This window comes from Maylandia zebra, linkage group LG15 (genome assembly GCF_041146795.1).
Source record: "Maylandia zebra isolate NMK-2024a linkage group LG15, Mzebra_GT3a, whole genome shotgun sequence".
NCBI lineage: Eukaryota > Metazoa > Chordata > Actinopteri > Cichliformes > Cichlidae > Maylandia > Maylandia zebra.
Window position 1 is genome coordinate 30,387,648 of NC_135181.1, and position 26,025 is coordinate 30,413,672.

Consider the following 26,025-nt stretch of genomic DNA (forward strand, 5'->3'; position numbering starts at 1 on the left):
TTGTTTGCACAACAAGGCCAAATAATTTTATAAACTTTTCTCAATCTAAATAGTGTAGTTTGGTAGAATTAAAACATAAGTGTAGTGCAGGTCTATGATGATTTTTAGTGCTACTATCATCTAGTTCTGATTCTGTCTTGGTTAAATCCCAAGTAGTCCTGATTTTGAACTGTTGTAGTCCTGTTTTAATTCTGGATCAGTTCAGGGTCTGGTTGAATTGGGGTTTAGTCCTCGAGTCTTGATACAGCCCCGACTTTGTTCTGCCTTGCTGCTTAATTAAAAAACTAGTTTAAGGTGTCCTGCATATGTGATATATATTTTTCCCTATATGAAGTCATCTTTGAACAAAACTCAAAACAGGGCCTATTAATCTTTCAGTCATTTCTAAACCCCCCCCCCAAAAAAAAAATAAAATAAAAAATCCCACATGCATACTACCCTTTAGGGCTAAGCCCCGGGTGTTTCAAATGTCTGGCTCCGCCTCTGCCTCCAGGACCTGCCTGCATACTCTCACCACATGAAGCATTGTTGTAAACCAGGAGGAACCCAGGACCCACTGCACTAGTGTTGGGTCGTCCTAATACCTAATGGCAGTCAGGGTGCTGTTGCTCAGCCTTTAGAGGTGTGTATGTATGGTCCTCCTCAGACCCTCACTGACCCACCATCACACTGGTCATGCTGAATGATGTTACAGGACGTATAACGTTCTCCGTAGCTTTTTGACACCCTTTCATGTCTGTCACATGTGCTCGCCTGCTCTAATCTGTGAAAGCACAACATGCCACTGGTCAACCTGCCATTTTTGGTATTCTATAGTAAATGCCATACAGGCTTCAATGTGCTAGGCAGTGAGCACAGGGCCCACTGAAGGATGTCAGGCCACCCTCATGAAGTCTGTTTCTGATTGTTTGGTCAGACACATTTCACACCAGTGTGCTGCTGAAGGTTTTTTTTTTTTAATAGCTCTGGTAGTGCTCATCCGGTTCCTCCTTGCACAAAGGAGCCGATACCGGTCCTGCTGAGGGATGCAGGACCCTTTACAGCCCTATCCAGCTCTCATAGACTAACTGCCTGTCTCCTGGAATCACACAGCAAATCTGGCACTGGCATGTCTTGATGTGCCATCCTGGAGGAACTGGACTACCTATACATCCTCTGTAGGATGCATGTATTACATCATTCCACCAGTAGTGTCAATGACCACAGCTTAATGCAAAATTAGGGAAAAACGGTCAGAAAATATGAGGGGAAAATGTCAGTGTCCTCCACCTGTAAAATGGAGCTACACTGAGTTTGCTTTTAGTTTTATGGTTGTACTCTGAGCTCTTCCATGATGCTTGGTGTATAGGGGTGCATGGTCGCTCCGCAAGGTAGACATTACGTGCCAGTATAACACTTGATCATTAGTCTGTACAGTAACACAGTATGATCACCCAACATACAAAGACAATTATCAGACAATATATCCATGTGATGGTTGTAAGGAAAGCTTTTAATTAGCATGATTTCTGACCCAAATACACAGTCCAGCTGTAATTCATACAATGTATGCACACAGATGCCAAAAAAAGATATCACGCTGATGTATCAAAGACCAAATTAAAACATTTGTTGTTTAACTCTGAACCAACTAGGTGTTGCGTACAGCATTCTGTTGCACAACTTGAGGCAGATTCCAACACTGTTTTAAGTCATCATGCACTTTCCTATTTTTAATGGAAAACTTGTTGATGGAGCAGCAAACTCTAGTCACTAGCTACACTATGCATGCACCTTTTCGTTGTACGCAGTATATCATGCATACTGCAGTTTAACTGAGCCCTAGGGAGAGAAAATCATGACATCACAAGCTGATCTTTTGGGATGTCTTTGAAAAAGCATGACCAATAGTAAAATAACACCCTCGCACATAAAAAAAAACAAACAAAAAAACCCAATGAAAAGAGAAAATGTGGTTTGTGAATTTATGATGAATGAAAACGCAGGTTTTTCACCGACAGCCTGTTGAGCCGTTTGATCCTTCACACCTAGAGCTGCCAAACATCAGAGAGGGCTGCACTGCAAAGCATGATTAAAGCTTCGCAAGGTCAACTAAACCTGCTGAACATTTAACCTGCTCTGGAGCAGGTAATGTTTGAGATCAGCACTTCCTCTGTTATGTGAACGCACACATGGATAGATGGGAAACTGGGGGTAACTTCTGCAGTTGATAACCACCTTTGTGTGACTGCTTAGCCAGATTGTGGCGTCGCTTAGCCCAAGTTCAGAAAAGAACAGCTACTTTGTAGCACAGGCCACTGAAGTGATAGTGAGGACATGCAGATTCGTTCTTTGAACAAGAATTGTGTTTCAGTCTTGGACTGTATCAGTCCGCTCGTAGTTTATATATAGAGAAGGTGCATAGACATTCTGAACAGCTTCACTGACATTCTACAATATTAGTAACAGGAAGCCACAAACAATACTGATTAAAGTAGACCACATAGTAATCCTTCTCATGATAGAATCCTTATAAAAAACAAAAACTGAGGCACAGTGGAAAAAAAAAAAAAAGACAATTAACAGATGAACGTCAGTAATGTCGAGTCAAAGGAAGAAGTTTTTTAGTAGCGACAGAACAGAAACTCTGACGCAGTAATCTGCTTAGCTTTGTCTTTTTAGACATTTCAACAGATTTAAGCAAGTGTCTTTGCCTCTGTTTACTTTTAAATACATTTAATGCATTTAGAGCTGTCTTCATTTTTTCCAGCTGTAGGTGAATGATTTTGGAGAAAAAACAAAGAACTGCTACATACAAAGTTTTTTTTAAGGGAACTCTGAAGTGTTTGGTTCTGGTTCTAAAATTCTCAGTTTGTCCATATTTATAGGTTAACCCCACAGCATCTAGCTTTTTATTCTGCGCTGCAAACTTTTAGTGATACGTAAACTTGAACTAAACAGGATAAATGGTCCATTTAGTAACAGTTCTGAGGATGTAGACCATATCAAACTGCTTTGGTCTTGAGCTTTGGAGCAGATCTGATACAAAGGCTAAAGGTTATACTTTTGTGTAATACCAATTTGTACCACAAGATGGTGCAGTGAGCCAACCAGGCAAGTCATTAGGAGCACATTCTTATCAACAATATCATACCGGGAAAAGCAAAGCTACTTGCGGAATCAGGGATATGGCAGAAATAGAATTACCAAATAGAAGTAAAGAAGCTTACATTCAAAAACATTTCTAAACACCCACTGATAAAACACTGCTCCCTGGTGGTGAAATTTCAATGACTTATGTTAATGTAATCATTTGTATTTATGCCCTATACACTGTGTCTGCACAGCTCTGCCATCAGGAAACTGGGTTGATCACGTTAGCCTTGCAGCTAACAGTTAGTTTTACCGAAGCAAAGGAAAGAGAGTAAACTTTGAATGGTTTGAGTTTATATAAGAGCTGTTATGTCATGTTATTACCAAAAAGGCCTTTTCCAGTTTTTGTCCTGATGGACATTATAAATAATATTGAGAGGGTCTTACCATTCATTTAGATGGGAGCTTCAAAACACCTTCCAACATGGGTGCCAGTTAGGAAGGGTTGCTTGTAGAAAGATTTTGGCAGATTTCTTTAAAGAAATCTAAACAAGACCAGCAGCTGGAGAGCGGTATCAGTCTTTTCCTTTGACCTTCAGCTAAAATGACTTAAAAAAACAAAAAAACAAAAACGAAGTGTTTCTCAAAAAGCAGAGCTTCAGCTCATCTGATAATCCCTTGAATCTTGGACATTGTTTTTGTTAACTGCATTACAGCTAAACATGTTTTGGGTGTGGGTAAAGCCAAAGTGGTCACTGTTGAAGATTCTCTGCATGATGTGCTGAAAGCAGATTCTGGTAAGGTAACCGTAAGCCTTCCATACTTTAATCTCATTGCATCATGACATTCAGCACCATAAATCTCTCACTTTAATCTCCATTCTGAGGGACTCATATAAGCTAACATTAAATGAGCTTATGTTGGCTGATGAAAAGATTCACGAAGACCATGAAAGAGTAAAGTGACAGGAAAAGCTGTGGTGATTCACAGATCAGAACAAAACCAGGCCATGCCAAACCGCAGGTTAAACAACAAATAGGAACAAACTGGAGGAGCCGGTCAAGATGATCCTCATTCAAGGCTTCTTCTCTTCTTCCTCTGCTTCTACTTCTATGTTCTCCAGGAGATTGTGCTTCTCATCCTCTGGCATCACAGGGACAGAGTTTACATTAAAAATGCGCCTGTAAAACAGAAAATAAAGTTTGTTGGAAGTAATCACGGGGGGGTCAAAATTTTTGGGACCCAACCTCTGGGTCCCAAAAATGAAGCCGATGCAAAAAGAACTGTAGTTCATCTAACGACCACTTGAGGTCAGCACCAAAAATTCAGTTGAATTTTATTTATATAGCGTGCACAATCACAGTTGCCTCAAGGCGCTTTGTATTATAAGGTAAAGATCCTACAACAGAAAACCCCAACAATCATATAACCCCTATGAACAAGCGCTTTGGCAAAAGGGGGAAGGAAAAACACTCAGCAGAACCAGCCTCATCTGCCAGGAATTTTTCTGCAACTCAATAATTTGAATTTGAAAGTTTAAAGTTAGGAGGCAGTTCAAGAAGTTTGCTCTTCTCTTCTGGTGAGTGAAATTCTAGCATTACATTAAACTGTTAGCAATATGCATGTCTGCACATGAATATGAATGCTTCCTAACCAAGCTTGCATTCTTTAGCAACTCAGCACGCCACCCTTTCATCTAAATATGGTGACTCCCACCTCCAGAAAACAAATATGGCGGCAGCCAAAGAGTAAAGAAACCAATAGGTGACAACAGCTACATTCATCTTGTATCTATGCAACAAACTCACTTATGTTCACAAATTGGGAAAAACACATCTAAGATCTTGACGATGACGGCTGATCCGACCACGCCGATCACGACCACCCACATGACCAGGAAGAAGAGAGGCAGGGATTCGGAACAGAAGCGCCGCAGACGCTCCCTGGCTTGCTCTACCCACTGACACATGGCCTGGGGAGACATTGTTAATTGTTGTGGAAGAAATTTTCAAACAATGTGCTCACTTTGTGAAGACTAGAAGTGTCAAAATTGAGGAAATGATGTGCTTTTAACTGCTGGATTGCAGGATTTCTTTTTGTATAGCTAACTTTGTGTAGTTTGTGATGGAAATAACTCAATATTTTCTCCTGATAACATAAAATAACTACAAACTTTGACATTTTTTTTCAGATCTTTCACTTTAATCTTCCTAATAGTAGAGACTCTGGCTCCCTGTTTTTACTCTGTGACTCCAAAGAGTAGCTTTGTGTGATTTACAGTATTTTATACTGGCCTTGGTTTATCCTCAGTCCGACCCTATGAAACTCCTTGTGGAGCAGACTGTATTGTTTGGAATGAGTGTGATCTTACTGCAGACTTGCACTTACAGAGTAAGAAGAAATAAGTTCCTTGGGTGGAGTTTCCATTTGATTCTGATCAGGCTGGCTCGGGTAAGTGTAATCAAGTTCATCATCATATCTGACATCATACAGGAGGTCAGGATCCATACGCAGGGGGGTCTCTGGGAGTTTTCCAGGGGATGCAATCTCTTCCCGGGTGGTCTCTGTGTGCTTCAGAGGATACTGGCTTGTGGTCTGAGAGATCAGCTGCTCTTCATCTGATTTGAAAAGTGCAGGAGGAAAAATATTAAATATTAATTAATAGCCAATATTCTAAACTGGACAGCTAATGAGTAGTTTACTGACAATTAGGACACAAAAAGCAAACCTTTTCTAGAATTTGGTGGATCTGTGACAACCACATCATTTTCTCTGGGAACCCTAAAGATATCACTGTGTCCAATGGGGTAGATGTTGGTAAACTGGGCCAGCTTCTGGAAGTCTGGGCTCATCAGTATTTTCACCTCACACATGTCAGGCTGCTGGACCTGAATAACACACACAAAAAAAACAAAAAGGAAAATGCAACAACTTTTTAAAATAAACATACTTAAGCTGCCTCTTTGATGCATATTTTATGCATGAGTCATCAGACTCAAAAGGCGCATCCCACAATGCATTTGGAATTTGACTTGAATGACAAGTCAAATTCTAGAATGCCGTACACAATGGCTACGTTCACACTGCAGGTCTTAATGCTCAATTAAGGATTTGATTTTTTGATCAAATCCGAATTTTTTGTCTGCTTGTTCACACTACAAATAAAATGTGACAGCAAACGCGCTCTAGTGTGAACCCTCAAAGCGGCCCGCATGTGCAAAAGAAGACGTCACACACAACGCACTGTTTAGACCCAGACCAAACAGTATTGTTTGACTGATGGCCCTTAATATAAAGACTTGTTTTGGACTTTACGTTTCTCAATTTTGCTTTAAGTTATAAAGTTATTTTGTTATTTAGATATGGCCTAATAATTATCCTTATTGCTGTTTTAGAGAGGAGCGGTGCTTCAAAGGATAGTTGCAGATTTCTGTCAGAATCTGCAGATTATGCAGTACAAATAAAATGTTCACGTTTCTCCAACGCTGTCTTCCAAACAGTTTCACTGGATGGCCAGCAAGCGTTCGCGATGTCTTCTTTAGCGCTGTTAATTGGCGTCTGTCTTGTGTCAGTGATGTAGAAGACGGATTTAATGCGACATGACCGTTCAAACAGCAGTCGCTTTCTAAAACATCAGATATGTATCAGATTCAGTACCACATGCGAAAGTGACCTAGATCGGATTTGAAAATATCGGATTTGTGCTGTTCACACTGTCAAACCGTGATCGGATATGGGTCGCATAGGGTCAAAAAAAGCCCTGTTGTCACCATTATCCAAATTTCACAGTTAAAGCAAGGCTGACTGCTCATTCTAAAGTGATCTGTCAATCACAAGTGAACTCCCCGCCCCCATAAAAAAGAAGCTAAGTCTGGCTTGTTTGCTTTTTGTGCATGTTAAAGGGGACCATAATTTACAACATAAACACTAAGTTGCATCCTCTAAGACTCAAAACTAATGACTGGCATCATAATCGTCGGCAAAGTGTTTAATGAGGTCATAGAGCGAGGGACATTTTTCGAGAGACTTTTATAAACTTCTTTTAGCCACCACAATTGCCGCCCCCTGCTGGCCGTTAGAAAGAACCATATCAGGGCCCATTGTTCATTCAGTGGTGCTACTTTCAGTCACTGTGCAAATGTACTGTTTATAAGGTCGGGGAAACCTGCGTTCAGCTGAGACTGAAGGAGTCACTTGGATGAGTGAAAAAACATTTCTCCCACTGAAAACGCTACGTCCACATGAACAGAATCAACTTTTGGGATTTCCACATATGGTTCACATTTCAGACCTGGAAGCTATGTCCATCCGATTTGGCTGTACTGGAGAAATGAGGAAACACTATTTCCTGTTGCTACATGAACATAAACTGTTTCACTTTGGATTTTTGAATGTGAAAGCAAGTTTTTAAGAGCATCAGCTTTAAACTCTGGTCATGTTTAGTATAAGCAATCACCACCTCTTTAAAGCCACAGAGGCTTGTCCCCACATGATAATTTCAGTCATATTTACTCCAGAGTTATTCTTAACATTAAAAAAAAAACAAAAACAAACTGTGAGATTCTGTCAGAGAGCTGTACAATTAGTGTTTACCTCTTTGCCATCCATCTCTATCACTTCACTGAAGACCTGAAGAGCCACCACCTCCTCTGAGTCACTGTATAGCCTGTTCTGGCTCACCATCACCCGGGTAACAGTGGACACTATGTCCCCAGACTCAAACTCACTGCTCCCATTGACACTGTCCACTAAGAAAAACAAACAAAATGTAGCAGAATTAGAGGAATTGGAGGTTGAAATGTCACTGTCAAGAAATCCACAGACTTCCCTTGAAAACAAGAACTGGAGTTGGGTCTAACCAGTCTCTAAAAGACTGGTGGGAGGACCTTGTGCACAACTGAGCAAGAATATAAGAATTTTTACTTCATGGGCTCCAACTGGCAGCTTCAACAGAACAGGCCACATTTCCCACTGTCTGTGCTCATTTGTATGTCTGAATCTTCATCTTTTATTGGCCAGTCTCTGATCTCTCCTGTTTTATGGTTACACTTTAATGAAACTGCCAGCTGAAGACTTAGGCTTTTTCAGTTGTTGCTTCAACTGCTCAAATGTATTGCTTCTTTAATCAGCAGTACGGTTTTCAGCTATGCTTACTTAATGGGAAAATGTCTTCCTATTGATCACTTGGCATTTTTAAAATGATAAACTCACATTAGGAAACATAATGTGGAACCCAGGCACCTGTTTGTCTGTTGGGTAGTCCATTAAAAAACCATTAGTGATTTATGATTGTCTAAAAGTCCATTATCACTGACTTTTCCAATCACTGTAATGTTAATTGACTTTAAAGTGGACTTGTGTTCATTTCCAGATCCATATTTTTCTTATTGAATTTAACTAGACTATCACAGTATGACTCACAGTTCACCAAATACCAAAATAATCTGTATTTGTCTTATATAGAGCTTGCCCCTTGGTTCATTCCCAAAGTGTTTCAGACCACTTTTATTTAATGTGATTAACCACCATGTGGTTTTTCTTTTCTTTTTTAACAAAAACAATAAGGAAAAGCATAAGAATAAACTACTCTAATCTGATATACATTTGAAATCATGATTGATTAAACAATACTGAACTCTACTGAATTTACACTGACAATAATATTTACATTTCTAACATTTGAACAGTATATTTTCTTCCAGCTGAGATAAGTGCTTTCTCCTGATTAAAACCACAGTGGTTTGAATAAATGTGTGAAAAACTCACAGAGAAGCGCTTGGCAGTTGAACCTAGTGACCCCTGACAGCTCCACTGGGACGTCATTGACCAGCACCTGCTCTTCACTCACTGATATGTTTAAATTTATCTGAAAAAAGAAAAAAAAAATAGACAAAACAAAAAGGCGACTAATTGTCGCAGTTCATACTTACAGAAAACAAACCTTCGGTTACTGAGCAGTTTACACAGAGTACCTGTAAGTTGTTAGAGTCTTGCAGCTGTGTGTCTGCCAGTGTCCCCGCTGTCACATTGATTAGGATGTTTTCCTACGGTGGTCAGTAATTAAAAACGAAAGGATTAGGTTTAACACTGCAATGCTTGTAATTTACAGTAAGTAAGTAAGTAAGTAAAATTTATTTATATAGCACATTTCACAGATAAAAATCACAAAGTGCTTTACAGTAAGATCAGACATACAAGTTAAAATTAATTAAATTAGTTAAAAGCCCGTTTGTATAAAAATGTCTTCAGCTGCTTTTTAAAGGAGTCAGTAGAGTCTAGACAGCGTAAAGACAACGGCAGAGAGTTCCACAGCCTAGGTGCCAGTGCCTGAAAAGCCCGATCCCCACGTGTTTTAAATCTAGTACGTGGGACCACCAGTAGCCTCTGACCTGAAGACCTAAGTGCTCGGGATGAAGCATGAGGTTTCAACAGGTCAGAGATATACTGGGGAGCTTCACCGTGCAGAGCTCTAAAAGTTACAACTAAAATTTTAAAATGAACCCTAAAATTTACAGGCAACCAATGAAGAGAAGCCAAAACTGGAGTAATGTGTGACCTCTTGTTTGTACCAGTTAAAAGTCTTGCCGCTGCATTCTGTACAGACTGAAGGCGATCCAGAGCTGATTTGTTAAGACACGCAAAAAGACCGTTACAATAATCCAAACGAGAAGAGATAAAAGCATGAATAATCATCTCAAGTTCTGCCTTTGACACCAGTAGCCTGAGTTTAGAAATGTTTCTTAGATGATAAAAACAGTTCCGGACAAGTAGCTGTGCTCTATTGCAGGAAGCAGGTTCACTATGGCAACAAGTAAATAAAGAGTTACAGAGAGTTAATCACTGTTTTATATTTGAATGTACTTAACGGCTGTAACCACCTTAAAAAATTGAATGGAGGATTTTATCATTTCTCCCATGAAAAAACATTTCTTAATGAGATTTGCAAAAAAACCTTTTAGTGTTCCCCAGTTTAACCCTTTATAATGTGAACTAATATTTGCTTTCACTGTCTCTCTTGCAGCCATAGCAGACATGTTACAGTTAATTGGGTTCATGTTGCACCTGTTTTGAATGCAACTTGAAAAATGCAGGACAAATTTTCAAATCTGTTATGAATGTAAACTTTAACCATTAAAGACAAACATGTTATAAGATATGCCAAAGTTTTTAAAGAGCTCTTTATATTCTGAATTAGACATTTTACTTGCATTGTGGGATTTGGGACAAAATAAGCCACTGTGAACTGATCCAAAGCAGGTCCAGACAGAATGAGATGGGAAATGGCTGGATCTGAATTGGATACAGATTTGGTCCAGTCTGAATCTGTGATCCTTATGCACTGTGCGAGTTGACTCCAAGGCAGACCTGTTTGCTGATGTTGACAGTGGGATGTTTTTTTAATATCATTTAATGACTGAATTTCAGTCCGTGAACACATTTCAACATGATGTGTAATCAGATTATAGTTAGACTTTCTACAGCCTCGTTTTAAAAAGTCACTTTAAAATCGGTTTAGTTCTTAAAATACCAAAACCATTTCAGCCTCCTCTTCACTCACATATTCACATCACCAAGATCTCAACTATGACAGGCATTTTTCCATCAGTGTGACCGATTACACAAATATGGTTGATCACTGATCAGCGTGTTCTGTGTCTAAAGATTTGATTAAAACGGTCAACCTTTTTATTACAGGGAAATAGTCAAGAGTTAGAAAGATGCAGACTAGCCTTTAGAGTTTATTCTGAGTTGATAATAAATCCGCGTAATCGCTGTATCAGTTGTTGACGACTAAGTGATTATAAAAGCACTCATGCTGGGTACATAAAACAGTAAACTAACGTGTAAATAGGATTTCTGTGTTTGTAAAATGTAAAATTCTGTAAACTAATTCGCTCTTCTATGTGCTATTTGGATGAGGAAATTGAAAAATGTGTTCAGGTGCTGCAGGAAGGGAGGAGTCTGTGGAAGGACGACTTGGTTGACTAAAACTTGCTAGTGAGCAAGGTAAGTTCACAAAGTGTTTCCAAGGTATCCGAGGCTGAGATTACGTTAACTCTCTTTCTGGGAGAAAAAAAAAACCTTGGGAATTTCCACTCATCAGGTTTAGCCTCAATTGTTGGCTAAACCTGCTTTCCGGAATAGGGCCCTGGACTCTCAGTAAGCTAATGCTATGATGATCAAGTTAGCTCCATATATTTGCTGCCTCCGTGGCTCTTACCGTATTCAGTTGTCTATTCGACGACTCTGTGCGAGTTGCTGAGACAAAAAGAAGTAATAGAACACAAACTGTCGACCACGTCATTTCCATTTTGAGTTCACTTCCCAGCAGCAGGACAGCTAAAACAAAAACATTGAGCACGCAAATGTACTGCGCAGGCGCAGATTTTCTTCTCGCGAGAAGAGGAACGTCAGCATGGCGGTGCTCCTTGAAACGAGTCTGGGCGATATTGTGATCGATTTGTTTACAGACGAAAGGCCTAAAAGTAAGACTACAAAAATTCTTACTCTTGGTGGTAGCTAATTTCTGTAACCGGCTGCTGGTTGAGTCACTCACTGGGACGTTAAACTACAGAATTAATGGTTGCTAGCTACCGTCGTTAGCATGTTTGCTTCATATTCGTTTTAGTAACATTAGCCGGTGTTGTGCAAAGTTACCCATACATCGTGTTGCTATAAATACTCTGTTAATAAAGACTTAGTTAATTATAATTACTTTGGCTTAACTTGGACTCTGTGCTCTTTTTCCAGCTTGCTTAAACTTTCTGAAGTTATGCAAGATAAAATACTACAACTACTGCCTCATCCACAATGTGCAGGTAAAGCGAAATGTCCTGTATAAACTTTATGTGGTAGTGAATGGTTCAAATTTGGTTTTCTTTGGGAAACCTCAAGCAACCCAGAATACGGTATGTAGTAATAGCGGAAGTTGGGTGTAAGTGGTGTTGCATTTGGACCCAGTAACAAGTTAATATGGCAGAATTCAAATTCAATTGAAACTGCATTGTTGCCATAATGGCAAACCAGCATGTAGACGTTACCGTGCAAGAAAGGAAGGTTGGTGTTTCTACTGCTAAGTTTGTTCCCATGCGTTCAGACTTGTTGATTAGTCTAGATTTTAATTTCCTTTTAGTACCTCCTTGCTTGTTAGCCACAACTTTCTTGAGACAGATAGTCCTCAGAACTTTATCCATGTTCCATGGCTCACCTTTATCAGCAGGACAAGTCTCTAAATACTCCCAAACAGTTTACTAGTTACACTTGTCTAGCACCTGCATGGTCGTGCATGCAGTACGTCTCAGTTTTTCTACATGATAAACAAATGTTGTTCTTGTAAATTGAAGTTTGTTTGTTTTTTCTGTGAAATTACAGAAAACAAGGTTCTGGTAGCTCATTAACGAGGCTCTCCTGTAATTACTTTCTATAGCAGATAATGAATAAAAGAAGAACTTTTCTGTCATTTAAATGTCTAACTGCCAGTTAGTTACTTTGGTGTAGCATGAATGGCCATGGGGAAGGGCTTTGTAAGCAGGAAAAATACAGTTAAAAGTCCACAATTTATGCCCCTCTTCACATTTTCCAAAGCCAGATCGTATATTTGACAACCCTGCACTAGAGAGATCATATCTTGGCGGGTTTGAGAAAACCTCACTGTTCCCTTGGATGAGCTGGAGTTAGTGGCCGAGGAGTGGGAGGTCTGGGTTTCTCTGCTGCCCATGCAACCCCAATAAGCAGTAGATGGATGGATCACTGGAAGCCTGAACGTCAGAGTATAATTTCATATTAGATTTGTATTTGATATTGTAAAATTAAATGAGAAAAATGTAGTAGCTAAAGTTTTAAAATAACTGGAGTAATTTCATTTCTCATTCCGTCGAGAGTCACCTGTGCGTACTCCAGGTATTGCCGCTATAAAGAGACAAAGTTGCTGCTGTCAGCCTGCAGCAAAGTCTAAAAGAAACCTATCAAATTGACACATGCAGCAGTTTGTCAGTTAGAGTATTTCATTCAGACATCCGTTATTTTAGCTTCTTCTTGATTTAGTTGTGCTGCCACTGCGTAAAGCAAACCCATTGTCAGGGTTTTAATGCTGCTGGACCACCGGGCGTTTGCCTTTGGGTGTCGTCTGCCAATTTTTATTCATATATTTAATCGTATGTAGACTTTTCAGTAGAAACTTTTAACATCTGTAATCTTCTCCATATTTTTTCAGACTCTAATGAAGATTTTGCACTTTTTCTGTCTTTTTCTTCACATTATATGTGTAACATGTCATAACTCTTCATCTTCTTTCCAGAGAGACTTCATCATGCAGGCTGGAGATCCTACTGGCACAGGTCGTGGAGGAGAATCTGTGTATAGGTGAGTCTTATCCGTCTTTTAAGAGGGCAGCAGATTGAGGATGTTGGATAAAAAATAAAGATGCTCTCCATTGTGCCTTATTAGCAAACTGTATGGGGACCAGGCACGCTTTTTTGATCTGGAGAAAATGCCACGCATTAAACACAAGAAGAAGGGGACGGTGTCCATGGTGAACAATGGAAATGATCAGCACGGCTCTCAGGTGAATGAGATGAGCACCCAGTGTTGAGTGCTTTCAGACCAGTAACCACAGAAAAAATACATTATTATTCATCCCCTGTTGGTTAGACCAGATTAGATGATCTATAAACATATTCAACATTCATACAGAAATCATAGATCTGTATGTAATATATATTATAAATACATTTTAAATAATATTTTGCAAGATTGTTTAACATGAGATACTATATCTAGAGGTATGTTTCTTCCTAGTTTCTAATTACCACTGGCGAGAACCTAGACTATCTGGATGGAGTTCATACAGTGTTTGGGGAAGTGACTGAGGGCATGGACGTCCTGAACAAAATCAATGAGGCCTTTGTTGACAAGGATTTTGTCCCATTCCAAGATATCAGGCGAGTCAAGACAAACTGTATTGCACTTGTTTTATCAACTTGAAGAATAATGTTAATGCTGCGTTCATTATCACTTTAATAAAAAAAAACCTCAGGGCATATTATTATTATTATCATCATTATTATTATTATTACATTTTGCTGTAGGATAAACCACACAGTGATCCTGGACGACCCGTTCGATGACCCTCCTGACCTACCGGTGCCTGATCGATCGCCTGAACCCACCAAGGAGCAGCTGGATGTGAGTATAGGGCCGCAGCTTCAATTAGATAGATGTTCATAGCAAGATCATAAAGCTAAGATAAAAAAGATATCTATCTCATATTTGCGATTCTAATTTTAACAAGCTTAAAGGTCAAACACCTTCTTTAACACATCCTGAACTTTCTTAGGCAGCTTGCTTGTTAAAGTTGTTTAAAAGAATATTGATCTTGATGGACATCAATGTTCTGTTTTGGATGTTGGCTGCCTTCTCTGTCAAGATGACCCCACACTGCCCTGCGGAGTCCAATCCGTGACTGATAGTGTTCTGTTGTGTGTTTTTCTATCTAGGTATGCTTCGACTGCAATGGCAGTGAGTTTGACATCACTGTAATGCTGAAAAATTAAGCTGCTGCCAGTCAGATCCTTTCCAGATGGTTTTTCAGAATCGAACGATACTTTGTTGCGTTCATAATTCGATCAGTTTTGACAAGATCCCCAACACCACTGGCTGAAACTTAACCCCAAACCATGACAGAGCCTTTGCCATGTTTTACAGATGGCTGTAAGCACATGCTTTCTGAATTGTGTAGAAGTAGTACTTGTACACACTGCAGTAAAAGAAGCAGCCAATATGCAAAAAACACTTGAACAATTGTCAGAAAGCCAGGAGAACTATTGCTCAAAAACCACTTTAAAAATTAGGTCTGGCACCTTGGAAGCAAAATCTAAAGAAATTAGCATGACTTCTGTACAGTACCGTAAGTAAATGTTTCTGCCATGGCTATGCAGAGTGGCCGTATCGGTGCAGATGAAGTGGTCGATGATACAGATGGGAAAGGAGCCGAGGAACTGGAGGAGAAGCTGAAGGAGAAAGAGGCCAAGACTCAGGCTATCCTGTTGGAGATGGTAAGATAAGGAAACCTGCTCTCAGCTTTATGTTGAAGTGTGTGTGTGAGAGAGTGCGTGTAAGAAGATGCAAAAAAATAAATACTCAAGCTCTTCTGTTGTAAATCCATCCAGGTGGGCGACCTCCCTGATGCAGATGTGAAGCCTCCAGAAAACGTGCTGTTTGTGTGCAAGCTGAACCCAGTGACCACAGATGAGGACCTAGAAATCATTTTTTCTCGCTTTGGATGCATAAAAAGGTGACGCTTCACTCCAAGTACTACAAAGTATCTTGTTTTTCAGTTATTTCTATTTATTATATTTTGCCTTGGTTCTATATTGTCTTCTTCAAATAATCCTTTGTTCTGTGTAGCTGTGAGATCATCAGAGACTGGAAAACTGGAGACTCCCTCTGTTATGCTTTTATAGAGTTTGAAAAGGTAAGTGTGTGTATACTGCAGTGATGGCAGTTTAAAGAAAAAGTTCTAGATTTAAGGAAACACTTTTTTCCCCTATAATAATAATAATAATAATATAATCAGTGCATTATGTTTACTCTATTTATAGTTTTTAGAGATATCGTGATGATCTGTTTTGGTGTCATGAGCTTGAGCCAGGGCACGGTTAGTCTGGTTAGCTTACTGATTAACATGTCCCTAATGACATGTTTGTGTGTACACATTTGGCATTTCAGTTTGCATGACACAACCAGTATATCTTTAACAGTCTTCCATGTTTCACTGTCCTTTTGTGTGATACATATGTGCAGAATGGGGAAGCATATCTATCAGTATCAGTAGAGTAAATACAATAAATTTAGTGAAAGTGATAGATGGGAAAGCCCTGGTCAGGAGTAATGGAAATCAGTCATGTTCTTATAGTGACATGTTGTTGTCATGCCGTGCCTCAGTGGAGTCGGTATCATAGAGAAGTGAGAACTAAACCCACGATATAAGACTGTGTTTATCATGAAGGTGCTGTCAGCCTGCTATACATTGTGAAAATAAAAACCATAAAACTTTGATTTTGTGGAATTTGCCCCAGGTTATGACTGGTAATGACTTATAACTATTAAAAGGGCAACTCCCTGTGGTAAACTCGTAAATCTACACCATCAGAAGATAACGAAGAACACAATCATGGACTATTAGTTTTTTCACTGACTATGGTGAATTATTGATTGAGTGCACTTGGCCTCAGAACATCCCAACACCTGCATGTACACCGCTGGAGCTTTCAGCGGCGTTTCAATCATGTTTCATTTAAAAAAACAAAACAGGTTCAAATTATTTGGGTTAGCATTCGTCCACAAGAGGGCAAAACAATGCAAGGCAGTGCATAGCTAATTGTAGAGTCACATATATTGCAACATAAGCGCGTCTTTAAAAAGATCTATAAGCATATAGATTGCAAATGAAACAAACAAAAGAATTATGTTAAAGTACATCAAATGTATATTTGAAACTTTGAGCGAGCTCTGCTTTAAAAATATGGAACAGCAGTTATCTACCTCAGTGTAAATAATGATCAAACGATCAGTAGGGTTCCTCTGACGTTCACTCAGTGGGATGGTTTCTTCCTGTTAAAAGTGATATTTTTCTTCCCTCTGTCACCAAGTGCTTGCTTGTGTGATTATTGAGGTTTCTTTCTAATATTGTTAGGTCTTTATCTAACTATATTAAGAGACTTGAGCCCACACTACTTGGGTAGAATATTTTTCTTTTTTACTTTTACTGTTTTATCCTGTTTTTTATCACCAGTAAATTCATTACAACAAAATATTTCCAAACAGGTCTTCAGGTCTGCACTCACTGGAGCAGAGTTGAATTGTGAGCTCTGCCGTTAATACCGCTTCTCTGGTTAATGAACTATTCCAGGCCTAAATCTATCCTCTGTTAGGTTTAAGCAGCAGGGAAATGTTTGGCTCATCTGTAAAACGTGCAAAAGTATGCGGATCTTAATAGACAGGAAACACTAAATTGTATTTTTATAATTTACTGGGAAGTTTATCACCAGCTGTTGAGACCTTTATGTGGATCAGCTTATACAGGGAGTGCAGAATTATTAGGCAAGTTGTATTTTTGAGGAGTAATTTCATTATTGAACAACAACCATGTTCTCAATGAACCCAAAAAACTCATTAATATCAAAGCTGAATGTTTTTGGAAGTAGTTTTTAGTTTGTTTTTAGTTTTAGCTATTTTAGGGGGATATCTGTGTGTGCAGGTGACTATTACTGTGCATAATTATTAGGCAACTTAACAAAAAACAAATATATACCCATTTCAATTATTTATTTTTACCAGTGAAACAATATAACATCTCCACATTCACAAATATACATTTCTGACATTCAAAAACAAAACAAAAACAAATCAGCGACCAATATAGCCACCTTTCTTTGCAAGGACACTCAACAGCCTGCCATCCATGGATTCTGTCAGTGTTTTGATCTGTTCACCATCAACATTGCGTGCAGCAGCAACCACAGCCTCCCAGACACTGTTCAGAGAGGTGTACTGTTTTCCCTCCTTGTAAATCTCACATTTGATGATGGACCACAGGTTCTCAATGGGGTTCAGATCAGGTGAACAAGGAGGCCATGTCATTAGTTTTTCTTCTTTTATACCCTTTCTTGCCAGCCACGCTGTGGAGTACTTGGACGCGTGTGATGGAGCATTGTCCTGCATGAAAATCATGTTTTTCTTGAAGGATGCAGACTTCTTCCTGTACCACTGCTTGAAGAAGGTGTCTTCCAGAAACTGGCAGTAGGACTGGGAGTTGAGCTTGACTCCATCCTCAACCTGAAAAGGCCCCACAAGCTCATCTTTGATGATACCAGCCCAAACCAGTACTCCACCTCCACCTTGCTGGCGTCTGAGTCGGACTGGAGCTCTCTGCCCTTTACCAATCCAGCCACGGGCCCATCCATCTGGCCCATCAAGATTCACTCTCATTTCATCAGTCCATAAAACCTTAGAAAAATCAGTCTTGAGATATTTCTTGGCCCAGTCTTGACGTTTCAGCTTGTGTGTCTTGTTCAGTGGTGGTCGTCTTTCAGCCTTTCTTACCTTGGCCATGTCTCTGAGTATTGCACACCTTGTGCTTTTGGGCACTCCAGTGATGTTGCAGCTCTGAAATATGGCCAAATGATGATCACGCTTCAGAAGCTTTGCAATTTTGAGACTGCTGCATCCCTCTGCAAGATATCTCACTATTTTTGACTTTTCGGGGCCTGTCAAGTCCTTCTTTTGACCCATTTTGCCAAAGGAAAGGACGTTGCCTAATAATTATGCACACCTGATATAGGTTGTTGATGTCATTAGACCACACCCCTTCTCATTACAGAGATGCACATCACCTAATATGCTTAATTGGTAGTAGGCTTTCGAGCCTATACAGCTTGGAGTAAGACAACATGCATGAAGAGGATGATGTGGACAAAATACTCATTTGCCTAATAATTCTGCACTCCCTGTATGTAAGAAGACATAATGGGATATGCAGCAATAGAAATCCAGGATGCTTCTTGATTCAAGCATGTTAGCAAATTACATACAGTACTACGTCTGGGCCCTGTTGTGATCTGTAATTCAATTTGACACCCCAGCTGTTATTGCTAATGTATGTAACTTATACTGTATTGTTACCATTCATTTATACAAATATAAAATGGCTTAAAAGTTAGAACCAATTTTTTTTTTTATAAAAGCAAAAAAACAAATGCAGGCCTGTGTTGTTTACTTCAGCTGTTCAGCTGATGTCCATGTATATGTTCCCTAATTCTTGATTTCTGATTAATGAAAGTTTAAATATTCATTGGTAGTGCTACATGGTGTGAGTCCCAGCCAAGGGGTTTTCCCTTATGATTAGCAGAGAGGTTTCGTGCCATGTAATCTCTGTCAGTAGGGAGGATACCTTTGCCTGTCATTCTTATTTAAGGAGTTTGGCACTTAATGTCAAATTCTCCTCAAGGTCTTTTCTTCTTCTTGGATATCTGATAGTAGGCACTGATAATGGTTCTTATTGGAAAACCTTGCTGTTGTTTAGAGGGTTTCTTACTGTTTGCTTAGTTCATTAATGTTGAGAACATCTGTTTTTTCTTTTCTTATTTTTGGAAAAGCATATTTTTGCTTTTTAAACGCTGAAAATATCATAAATATAACAGATTACTGCTGTCTTTTGGTTTCAGTTTCCAGTAACTTAACGTTTTATCAAAACTCGATCTTGATTCTTGTTTCACATGATTGATGACGCATTAATTCCTGCATGACTGTCAACGACATGCACAGATGTTTTTGGACTATTCATATTGAAGCTTTAGTATTAGTGGTTTGCTCTTGCATGTATTTTGGAGCCAGACGTGTCCATATTTAGGCCAAAACGTATTAACAGCTTATGCTAGCTAGCTTGGTTATCAAGTGGCATCTATATATTAGTGTGTCTGTTTACATTCAGTGCACACAATATAAAATACTAAAAGTTCAGTCACCAAAACTGAACCACAAACCTTTTATACCACTTGAATCACCCAATGAGATGTATTGCTTTGTCAGATAAATTCATTAATAATGCTACAACAGCACAAACACACTGGAGAAGACGAGTTCAGAATTAGCAGAGGTGGCTTAATTTCTACAGAAACGCCCACTGCAAAGCTGTTATGAAACTGAAAACTGTCTATAGGCCAAGATGTTTGTACCAAATAGCATTACTGCAGTCTGTGGAGAATAACTTGCTTTTGAAGTTAGCCTCAAGAGGCCATAAGAGGAACTACAGTTTTTGTCACTTTGGTGCTGGTAGACGTTGCCATTTGGTCTGCATATGCAAACGTCCTGGTGGGAGGGGGTTTTCAGTTTAATGTGTGTTATAGAATAGAATTCAACTTTATTGTCATTGCACATGCACAGGTACAGGGCAACGAAATGCAGTTTGCATCCATCCAGAAGTGCTTTAGTGATATAGATATATTACAATATATATTAGCAATAATATAGATATGTAAGTATATTACAGAAATGGGTCTATTATGGTATGTTAGAATGTACACGGTATGAAGTATGTTGTGAATATTCTATAACTATAAGTATAAGGATATAAATATGAAAAACTATACAGAATATGAAATAAATAACTTTACAGAATCTGAGATATACAGCTATACAGAAATGGGAACTATGCAAGTTGTAAACAGTTGTAGGATTAAAAATTATCGTATGTACAGAATGATTATTTACACAGAGCTATACAGTAGTGCAGTTAAGATAAGTGAGGGTGTGGATAATTTCTACAGAGGCTATGTAAAGTGCTATGTTATATAACCTAAATTATAATGTTGAGCAAAGTAATCAGGACTACAACTTTTACCATTATCGAGCAGCTTTACTACCAGTTTTTTTTTTGTTTTGTTTTTTTAACTGAAGAAGCTTCTCGGATGAGAGGTGAAATGTCTTCAAGCAACTTAAAGAAGTCCAGACGCTTTTCTTTCCAAGCTCCTTAGATTTACTGTGGGGGGGTTTTTCTCCACAGCAAGAAGACTGTGAGAAAGCTTACTTCAAAATGGACAACGTGCTCATTGACGACAGACGCATTCACGTAGACTTCAGTCAATCAGTTGCAAAGATCAAATGGAAAGGGAAAGGTAATGAAGCTGAAGGCTTTGTGGTTTGCATGTTAGTTTATGTTGTTTAAAGTGCACCAGTTACACCAAAGTTTCTGTCATTAGTGGTGTTGTTCTCCCTTTGTATTACCACACCTTTTCATTAGCTGTGACCTTCACTGCTTTCTCCGTTTCCTAGGGGGGAAATACACTAAAGACGACTTCAAAGCTTATGAGAAGGATGTAGAGAATCGATCCAAACTGGCTCTCAAGGATCAGGTGAAGCCAAAACAAGAGTATCCTTGTGCGTCAATAGGCTGGGATTGAGTTTTCCAGCTTTTCCACTTCGTGCCACAACATATCATTCTGCAGTACATGCCAGCTGCTGTGTGCTTTTTTTGTTTGTTTTTTGTTTTTTCCTTTTCTTTTCCTGGTTTGAGTTGGCAGAGCTTTCAGAACTGACTGTCTCAACTTCCTGGAGATTTCCATAACTCAGGTAAAAGTTCCAAGTACAACCTGATAATCGAGGAAGAAGAGGAGGCACCGAGTCATCGGCACTCTGAGAAGAAACATAAAGAGAAGAGGCACCATCATCATTCAGATGATGAGGACAGCAGGAAGTCCAAAAAGCGCAAGGTAATAGTCAGTCCATGACATGACATAACATTTTTTTCTTTGCTCGCTGATCAGTAAGAATTGTTTTAGAAATGTTTTTAATTCTGTTAGTGATGCACCTAAAGACATGCGAGCCACTTCATTAGGTACGCCTTTTAACTGTCCAGTAACACAAATATTTATCTTTGTGTTATTTAATTATGTTCAAATCACACAACAGCAACTTAATGCATTTAGACATTAACAAGATGACCTACTGAAGTTCAAACTGAGCATTAGAATGGGAATTGTTAAAGTGGCTTTGAATGTGGCAAATGGGCTGGTCTGAGTATTTCAGAAACTGCTGGTCTACTGGGATGTTTCCACAAAATAGTCTCTTGGGTTTACTGAGAATGTTCCAAAAAAACGGAGAGTATACATTGATCACAGAAGCAACCTTTTGATTTACTTATCTGGATGACTGAGCATGCATCGAGACATATACACTGATATGCAGTTGTCTGTGTAAAAATGCCTTGTTGGTGTCAAAGGTCAGAAGACAATGACAACACTCCATTTTTCCACTTATTTAACAGGGTAACACATGGTAATGAACATCAGTATACCAAACACATAAAGTGTAATCATGTCAGATCATCGGAAAACTGCTCATTTACAACTGCAGTCTCGGAGCAGGTTGCATTAAACTTTATAATAAACAAAAAACCATAGAGATATATGGCGAAAACAAAAAGCATGAATAGACACAAATGAGTTAAAAGTGGTCACAGATGTGGTTTGCCAATGTTTAGGATAAGCTTTTAACAGTATGTGGAGTGCTCCTTTATTGCCACGGGTAAACTATTCTAATATTTAGTTCCCTTTAGTGACAGCACAGTTTGTCCACGTGCAGTGCCCTTATAGGTGTCGTGCTGTTTGAGAAAAATATGCTAGCATCAAAGTATCACTTCCAGTCAGGCAGGTGCTCATTTCAGAATCAAACCGAGGTAACTGTGAGTCACTAGTCCTGAATTTTGAATATTTGACTTTCTGCGCGGTGGGGACAGGATGCTGTCCTGTGGCAACCTACATAACTCTGGTTTTGGCATCTTTGATCATCATCTGTGAAGGATCACAGTCCTACACAGTTATATTCATAAAAAGCATGTCCCGGTCATAGTTTCTTTTCTTTTTTTGTTTTCCTTTGTTTTAAAGAGTGGCAGCACGGTTCATGTTAAAGTAGAGCATAACTTCTTTAGCTATAAATTCATGTTGAATTTTCTGAGGGATTAAACCATCTTAACCCAGTGGTAAAGAGAGTTAGTCATACTAGCTGCTGTATTTTGTATCATTATAGAAATATAAATTTCACACAGCAGATGAAGGTATTACGTGTTCTAAGAGTTATCATCAGTACTTGTGCTGGTAACACTTGGAGTAGTAAAAGAATATTACCATGAAACGGAGGCAGAGGCAGATGCGTGCCTCTACATGAGGTGACACTTCACCTTTATTAAAGACTAACTGGATCGTTTTAATTAACATACAGTTATTATCATGTTATTTCTTGTGCACATATAACTGCTTTAACCTGGTACAGGTTCTGACTTTTTCAAAAAGAAAACAGACACTCTGATATATCAGTGATGACAGTAATTGATCAAGAAAATAGTTGCACATCTCCCACTCACTCAACCAAAGTACCTCCAATAAGTTGATTTCTACTTATAGAAAAGGTGGGCTACATGGATTATAAATAGTCAGTCTATATTGTTATACACAGTAAATATATTAATATTTAGAAAAGTCTTCTAAATAGTTTAGAAGCTTGTAATCACAAGCTCTACTGCCCATGTCACATCCAGCTAACATAATAACAATGAAGGAGATGTGTAAGAGAGTAAGCAGCAGTCAGGTCCTGAAAATGTGTTGCACTTGTTTAACTGATGATCAGACGATTCGAGCACCTCTGTAACAGCAGAGGTTTTGGTTGTGTGTGGGACTGAACTGTTCAAGAGAGTGTTATCACCGCACCACAGAGGAAAGATATCGGTGACGGTTTTAGAGAAGCCGGTCTGGGAAAGGTTATAAGGTCATTCCCAACAATTTGAATTCCACCATGGACAATAAGATGGATTATTCACAAGTGGAAAAGACAGTTGTCAGTGATTCAGAGATCGGACCTCCCAGCAATGCTCTGAGAAACTGTAAAAAACACAAGAGGTACATCTCATTATATGAGCCTCAGATAACATGTTAAAGGTCAAAGATCATTACAGTTCACTTGGCAAAAGACTGAACCAGTATTGATTTTTCGGATCAGCGGTGTCCAACTCCAGGCCTCAAGGTCCTGTAGGTTTTAAATGCGTCCTTGAACCAATACAGTTGATTTAAATGGCTAATTTACCTCCTCAACATGTCTTGACGTTCTCCAGAGGCCTGATAATGAACTAATCATTTGATTCAGGTGTGTTGACCCAGGGACAACACACCTGCAGGACGCCAACCCTTGAGGCCTGGAGTTGGACATCCCTGATTTAGGGTCTGAAATAATTATACTGTGTTCACTGAGTTATTTCCTTTGTTATACAGAGCTGCAATCACAGTGCATCACTGAGCCCTATTTAGTCTAGGTCTATACACACAACACACACAGTTGAATATAAATGTTTGACAGAAATCTGCCTCGTTAGGTGATGGGCTCGCTGTCAGTTACAACCGTCCCTGAGTGTGTTTTACAGCGTCTGTGTTTTACAGCGTCTGTGTTTACAGGCGAGGAGTTACCTGGCTGGCTGCCTAATTAGGTTATGAAGTGATCGACTCCATTGTTTACACACTGACCTTTGATATCTGGAGTTTCCTCGTTTCCATTAAAACCATCTGTCAGTGTGTAGCCCAGCACATTGTGGACAGTCTGTTGATTGTGTTAAAAACCGTTTGTTCTCATTTCTGCAATGACTCCACAAAAACATGTGTGTCACATGTTCAGCTGCATCATATGGAATTTAATAGTCAGCATGTTTTTCACAGATGGTATCAGATGTCAAGATAGCCCCAGCTTATCATGTGATGTGTTTCCTTGTTTCTTTGGTTAATTATACATTTGTCCAGTCAGTATTTACTTTTAATTATTCTCCTAAGATCTTCTTTTCTAGGCTCTTTTGCCTAGAAAAGAGCCCAGTGTATCAACACCTCCACAGGGAAAAGAATGGAATAGATTGGTTGTTTTTATTTTTTTACAACTTTGGATGTGGAGTGAAACCAGTCAGGACAGAATTCATTGCAATATTTATATCATTGCATTTGTGTAACTGCTCTACTCATGTTTAAGTATAGCAGTAAATGCTAACACTCAAACATTTATGGTCATTTTTAAAAGAAAAGAAATACACTGTTGTTTTTGTAACGTGACATTGATCAGTCATGTTGTAAATATAAATTTTTTACTGCATGACTTGCAATTTTTTTGGCTCTTGAACTTGTGTCTAATGTATAATAGTGTCAGACAATATGTGGATCTTTCAGTCATGTCATAAATAGCCTCAGTGTATGTAAAAGGTTAACTTAAAGGTCATATTATTGGGATTTTTCTGGATCAGAAGGAGTCCTTGCAGGACTTCCTGCCCGCCGACAGTAAATAATTAGTCGTTTACTTTATTTGAGAGAAACCTGCATTTTCCTGTTATGTCTGAACTTCGGATAAACAAAAACGGCTCGTGCATGAATAAATCCAGCCCTACCTGAAAAACGAAGACAAAATAAGATTCTTGGAAAATATTTTCCCGAGTGCCTGAGAAACACTCATTTCCCAGAGATGCCATGGGTCCGAGGGGAAAGTAGCAACTTTTACCTTGAAAAAGCGAAACATGAAATTTGTTCCTGTGCGTTATCTGTCAGGTCTTATCTTGTGTCAATCCTTTTGACTGATCCTTGTTCTCAGGCTTACAAGTTGAACATAACTCTTGGCTGACTGACGTCATTTTCAGTTACTGCAAATTTATTTCCTGCATGACACACGCCTTCAGAATCTCCTGAAACTGAAACAGTTTATGAGCTGATTGCTAGCCTAGCAGCATTAAGGCTGCAAACCACCCTCAGGATGCTTTGTGCAACACGCTGGAAACCGGGTAATAATAGAGCTTATTGTTCCATACGTATGCAAATCCTACAATTGTGTACTGATGAAAATATATTAAATACCAGTAACCAAAAGAGAGAAGAGAACATTTTTTGTAGCTTTCTCTTTATGGACTTAAAGACGAGCTGCTTTACTGAACATACTCTGCCTCTCCTTCTTTTCCAGGACAGTGAGGAGGGCAGGCGGGACAGAAAGGGAGGCCGCCAGCGTTCACGCTCACGATCTCGCTCCAGAGACAGGGACCACAAGCACAGCAAGTCCCGGGTCAAACATGGGAAAGAGGGGCACGATAAAGGCCACAGGGACAGGAGCCGCAGTCGCTCTCCCAAGAGGTCCAAGGACAAGGAGAAGAGTAGATACAGATGAGGGAGGACAGAGGACGAATGAGATATATATGTATTTGGACCACAGCCACTGAACTGTGATCATCATGAAATGTCTGAATATTCATCATCTTAAACTTCCTCTTAAATCACTTGATCTTGACTTTTAGGGAACTAGTCGGGTGATTGTCAGGTTTTTGTCACGTCGTCTAGATCGCCACTAAGAAATGTTTTTTTTATATGTGCATTAAAAGTTCACTGTAACGAG

At 39.2% G+C, this 26,025-nt stretch overlaps 2 protein-coding genes across 3 annotated transcripts; one reads left to right on the forward strand and one right to left on the reverse strand.

Annotated features, from left to right (window-relative positions):
• Positions 1-1,471: 1,471 nt before the first annotated feature.
• ginm1 (glycoprotein integral membrane 1) lies at positions 1,472-11,426 on the reverse strand. The gene is made up of 8 exons (XM_004566241.5): positions 11,294-11,426; positions 9,045-9,116; positions 8,839-8,938; positions 7,666-7,820; positions 5,801-5,960; positions 5,461-5,690; positions 4,881-5,044; positions 1,472-4,253 (listed from the first exon to the last, which is right to left on the reverse strand). Exons 1-8 carry the CDS (start codon positions 11,381-11,383, stop codon positions 4,148-4,150), a joined length of 1,077 nt encoding a protein of 358 aa, XP_004566298.1. The 5' UTR covers positions 11,384-11,426; the 3' UTR covers positions 1,472-4,147.
• Positions 11,018-26,025, forward strand: ppil4 (peptidylprolyl isomerase (cyclophilin)-like 4). 2 transcript variants are annotated; one of them, XM_076874284.1, is made up of 13 exons: positions 11,018-11,079; positions 11,824-11,891; positions 13,370-13,434; positions 13,519-13,636; positions 13,870-14,012; positions 14,160-14,256; positions 15,009-15,125; positions 15,240-15,364; positions 15,478-15,544; positions 20,633-20,744; positions 20,902-20,998; positions 21,206-21,338; positions 25,600-26,025. In XM_076874284.1, the coding sequence occupies exons 3-13, from the start codon at positions 13,382-13,384 to the stop codon at positions 25,798-25,800; spliced, it is 1,263 nt and encodes a 420-aa protein (XP_076730399.1). In that variant the 5' UTR covers positions 11,018-11,079; positions 11,824-11,891; positions 13,370-13,381; the 3' UTR covers positions 25,801-26,025. The 2 variants fall into 2 exon arrangements, with proteins under 2 accessions (XP_076730399.1, XP_004566299.1); XM_004566242.3 differs by lacking the exon at positions 11,018-11,079 and adding an exon at positions 11,427-11,558.

Bases quoted from the DNA above. Each gene is read 5' to 3' on its own strand.
- ginm1 (XM_004566241.5), bottom strand. From the start codon at position 11,383: ATGGAAATGACGTGGTCGACAGTTTGTGTTCTATTACTTCTTTTTGTC. The intron at 7,821-8,838 runs GTGAGTTTTTCA...TGTTTTTCTTAG, and splicing joins CAACTGCCAAGCGCTTCTCT to TGGACAGTGTCAATGGGAGC. The intron at 5,961-7,665 runs GTAAACACTAAT...TGTGTTATTCAG, and splicing joins TAGAGATGGATGGCAAAGAG to GTCCAGCAGCCTGACATGTG.
- ppil4 (XM_004566242.3), top strand. From the start codon at position 11,489: ATGGCGGTGCTCCTTGAAACGAGTCTGGGCGATATTGTGATCGATTTG. The intron at 15,365-15,477 runs GTGACGCTTCAC...TGTTCTGTGTAG, and splicing joins CGCTTTGGATGCATAAAAAG to CTGTGAGATCATCAGAGACT. The intron at 20,745-20,901 runs GTAATGAAGCTG...TCCGTTTCCTAG, and splicing joins GATCAAATGGAAAGGGAAAG to GGGGGAAATACACTAAAGAC.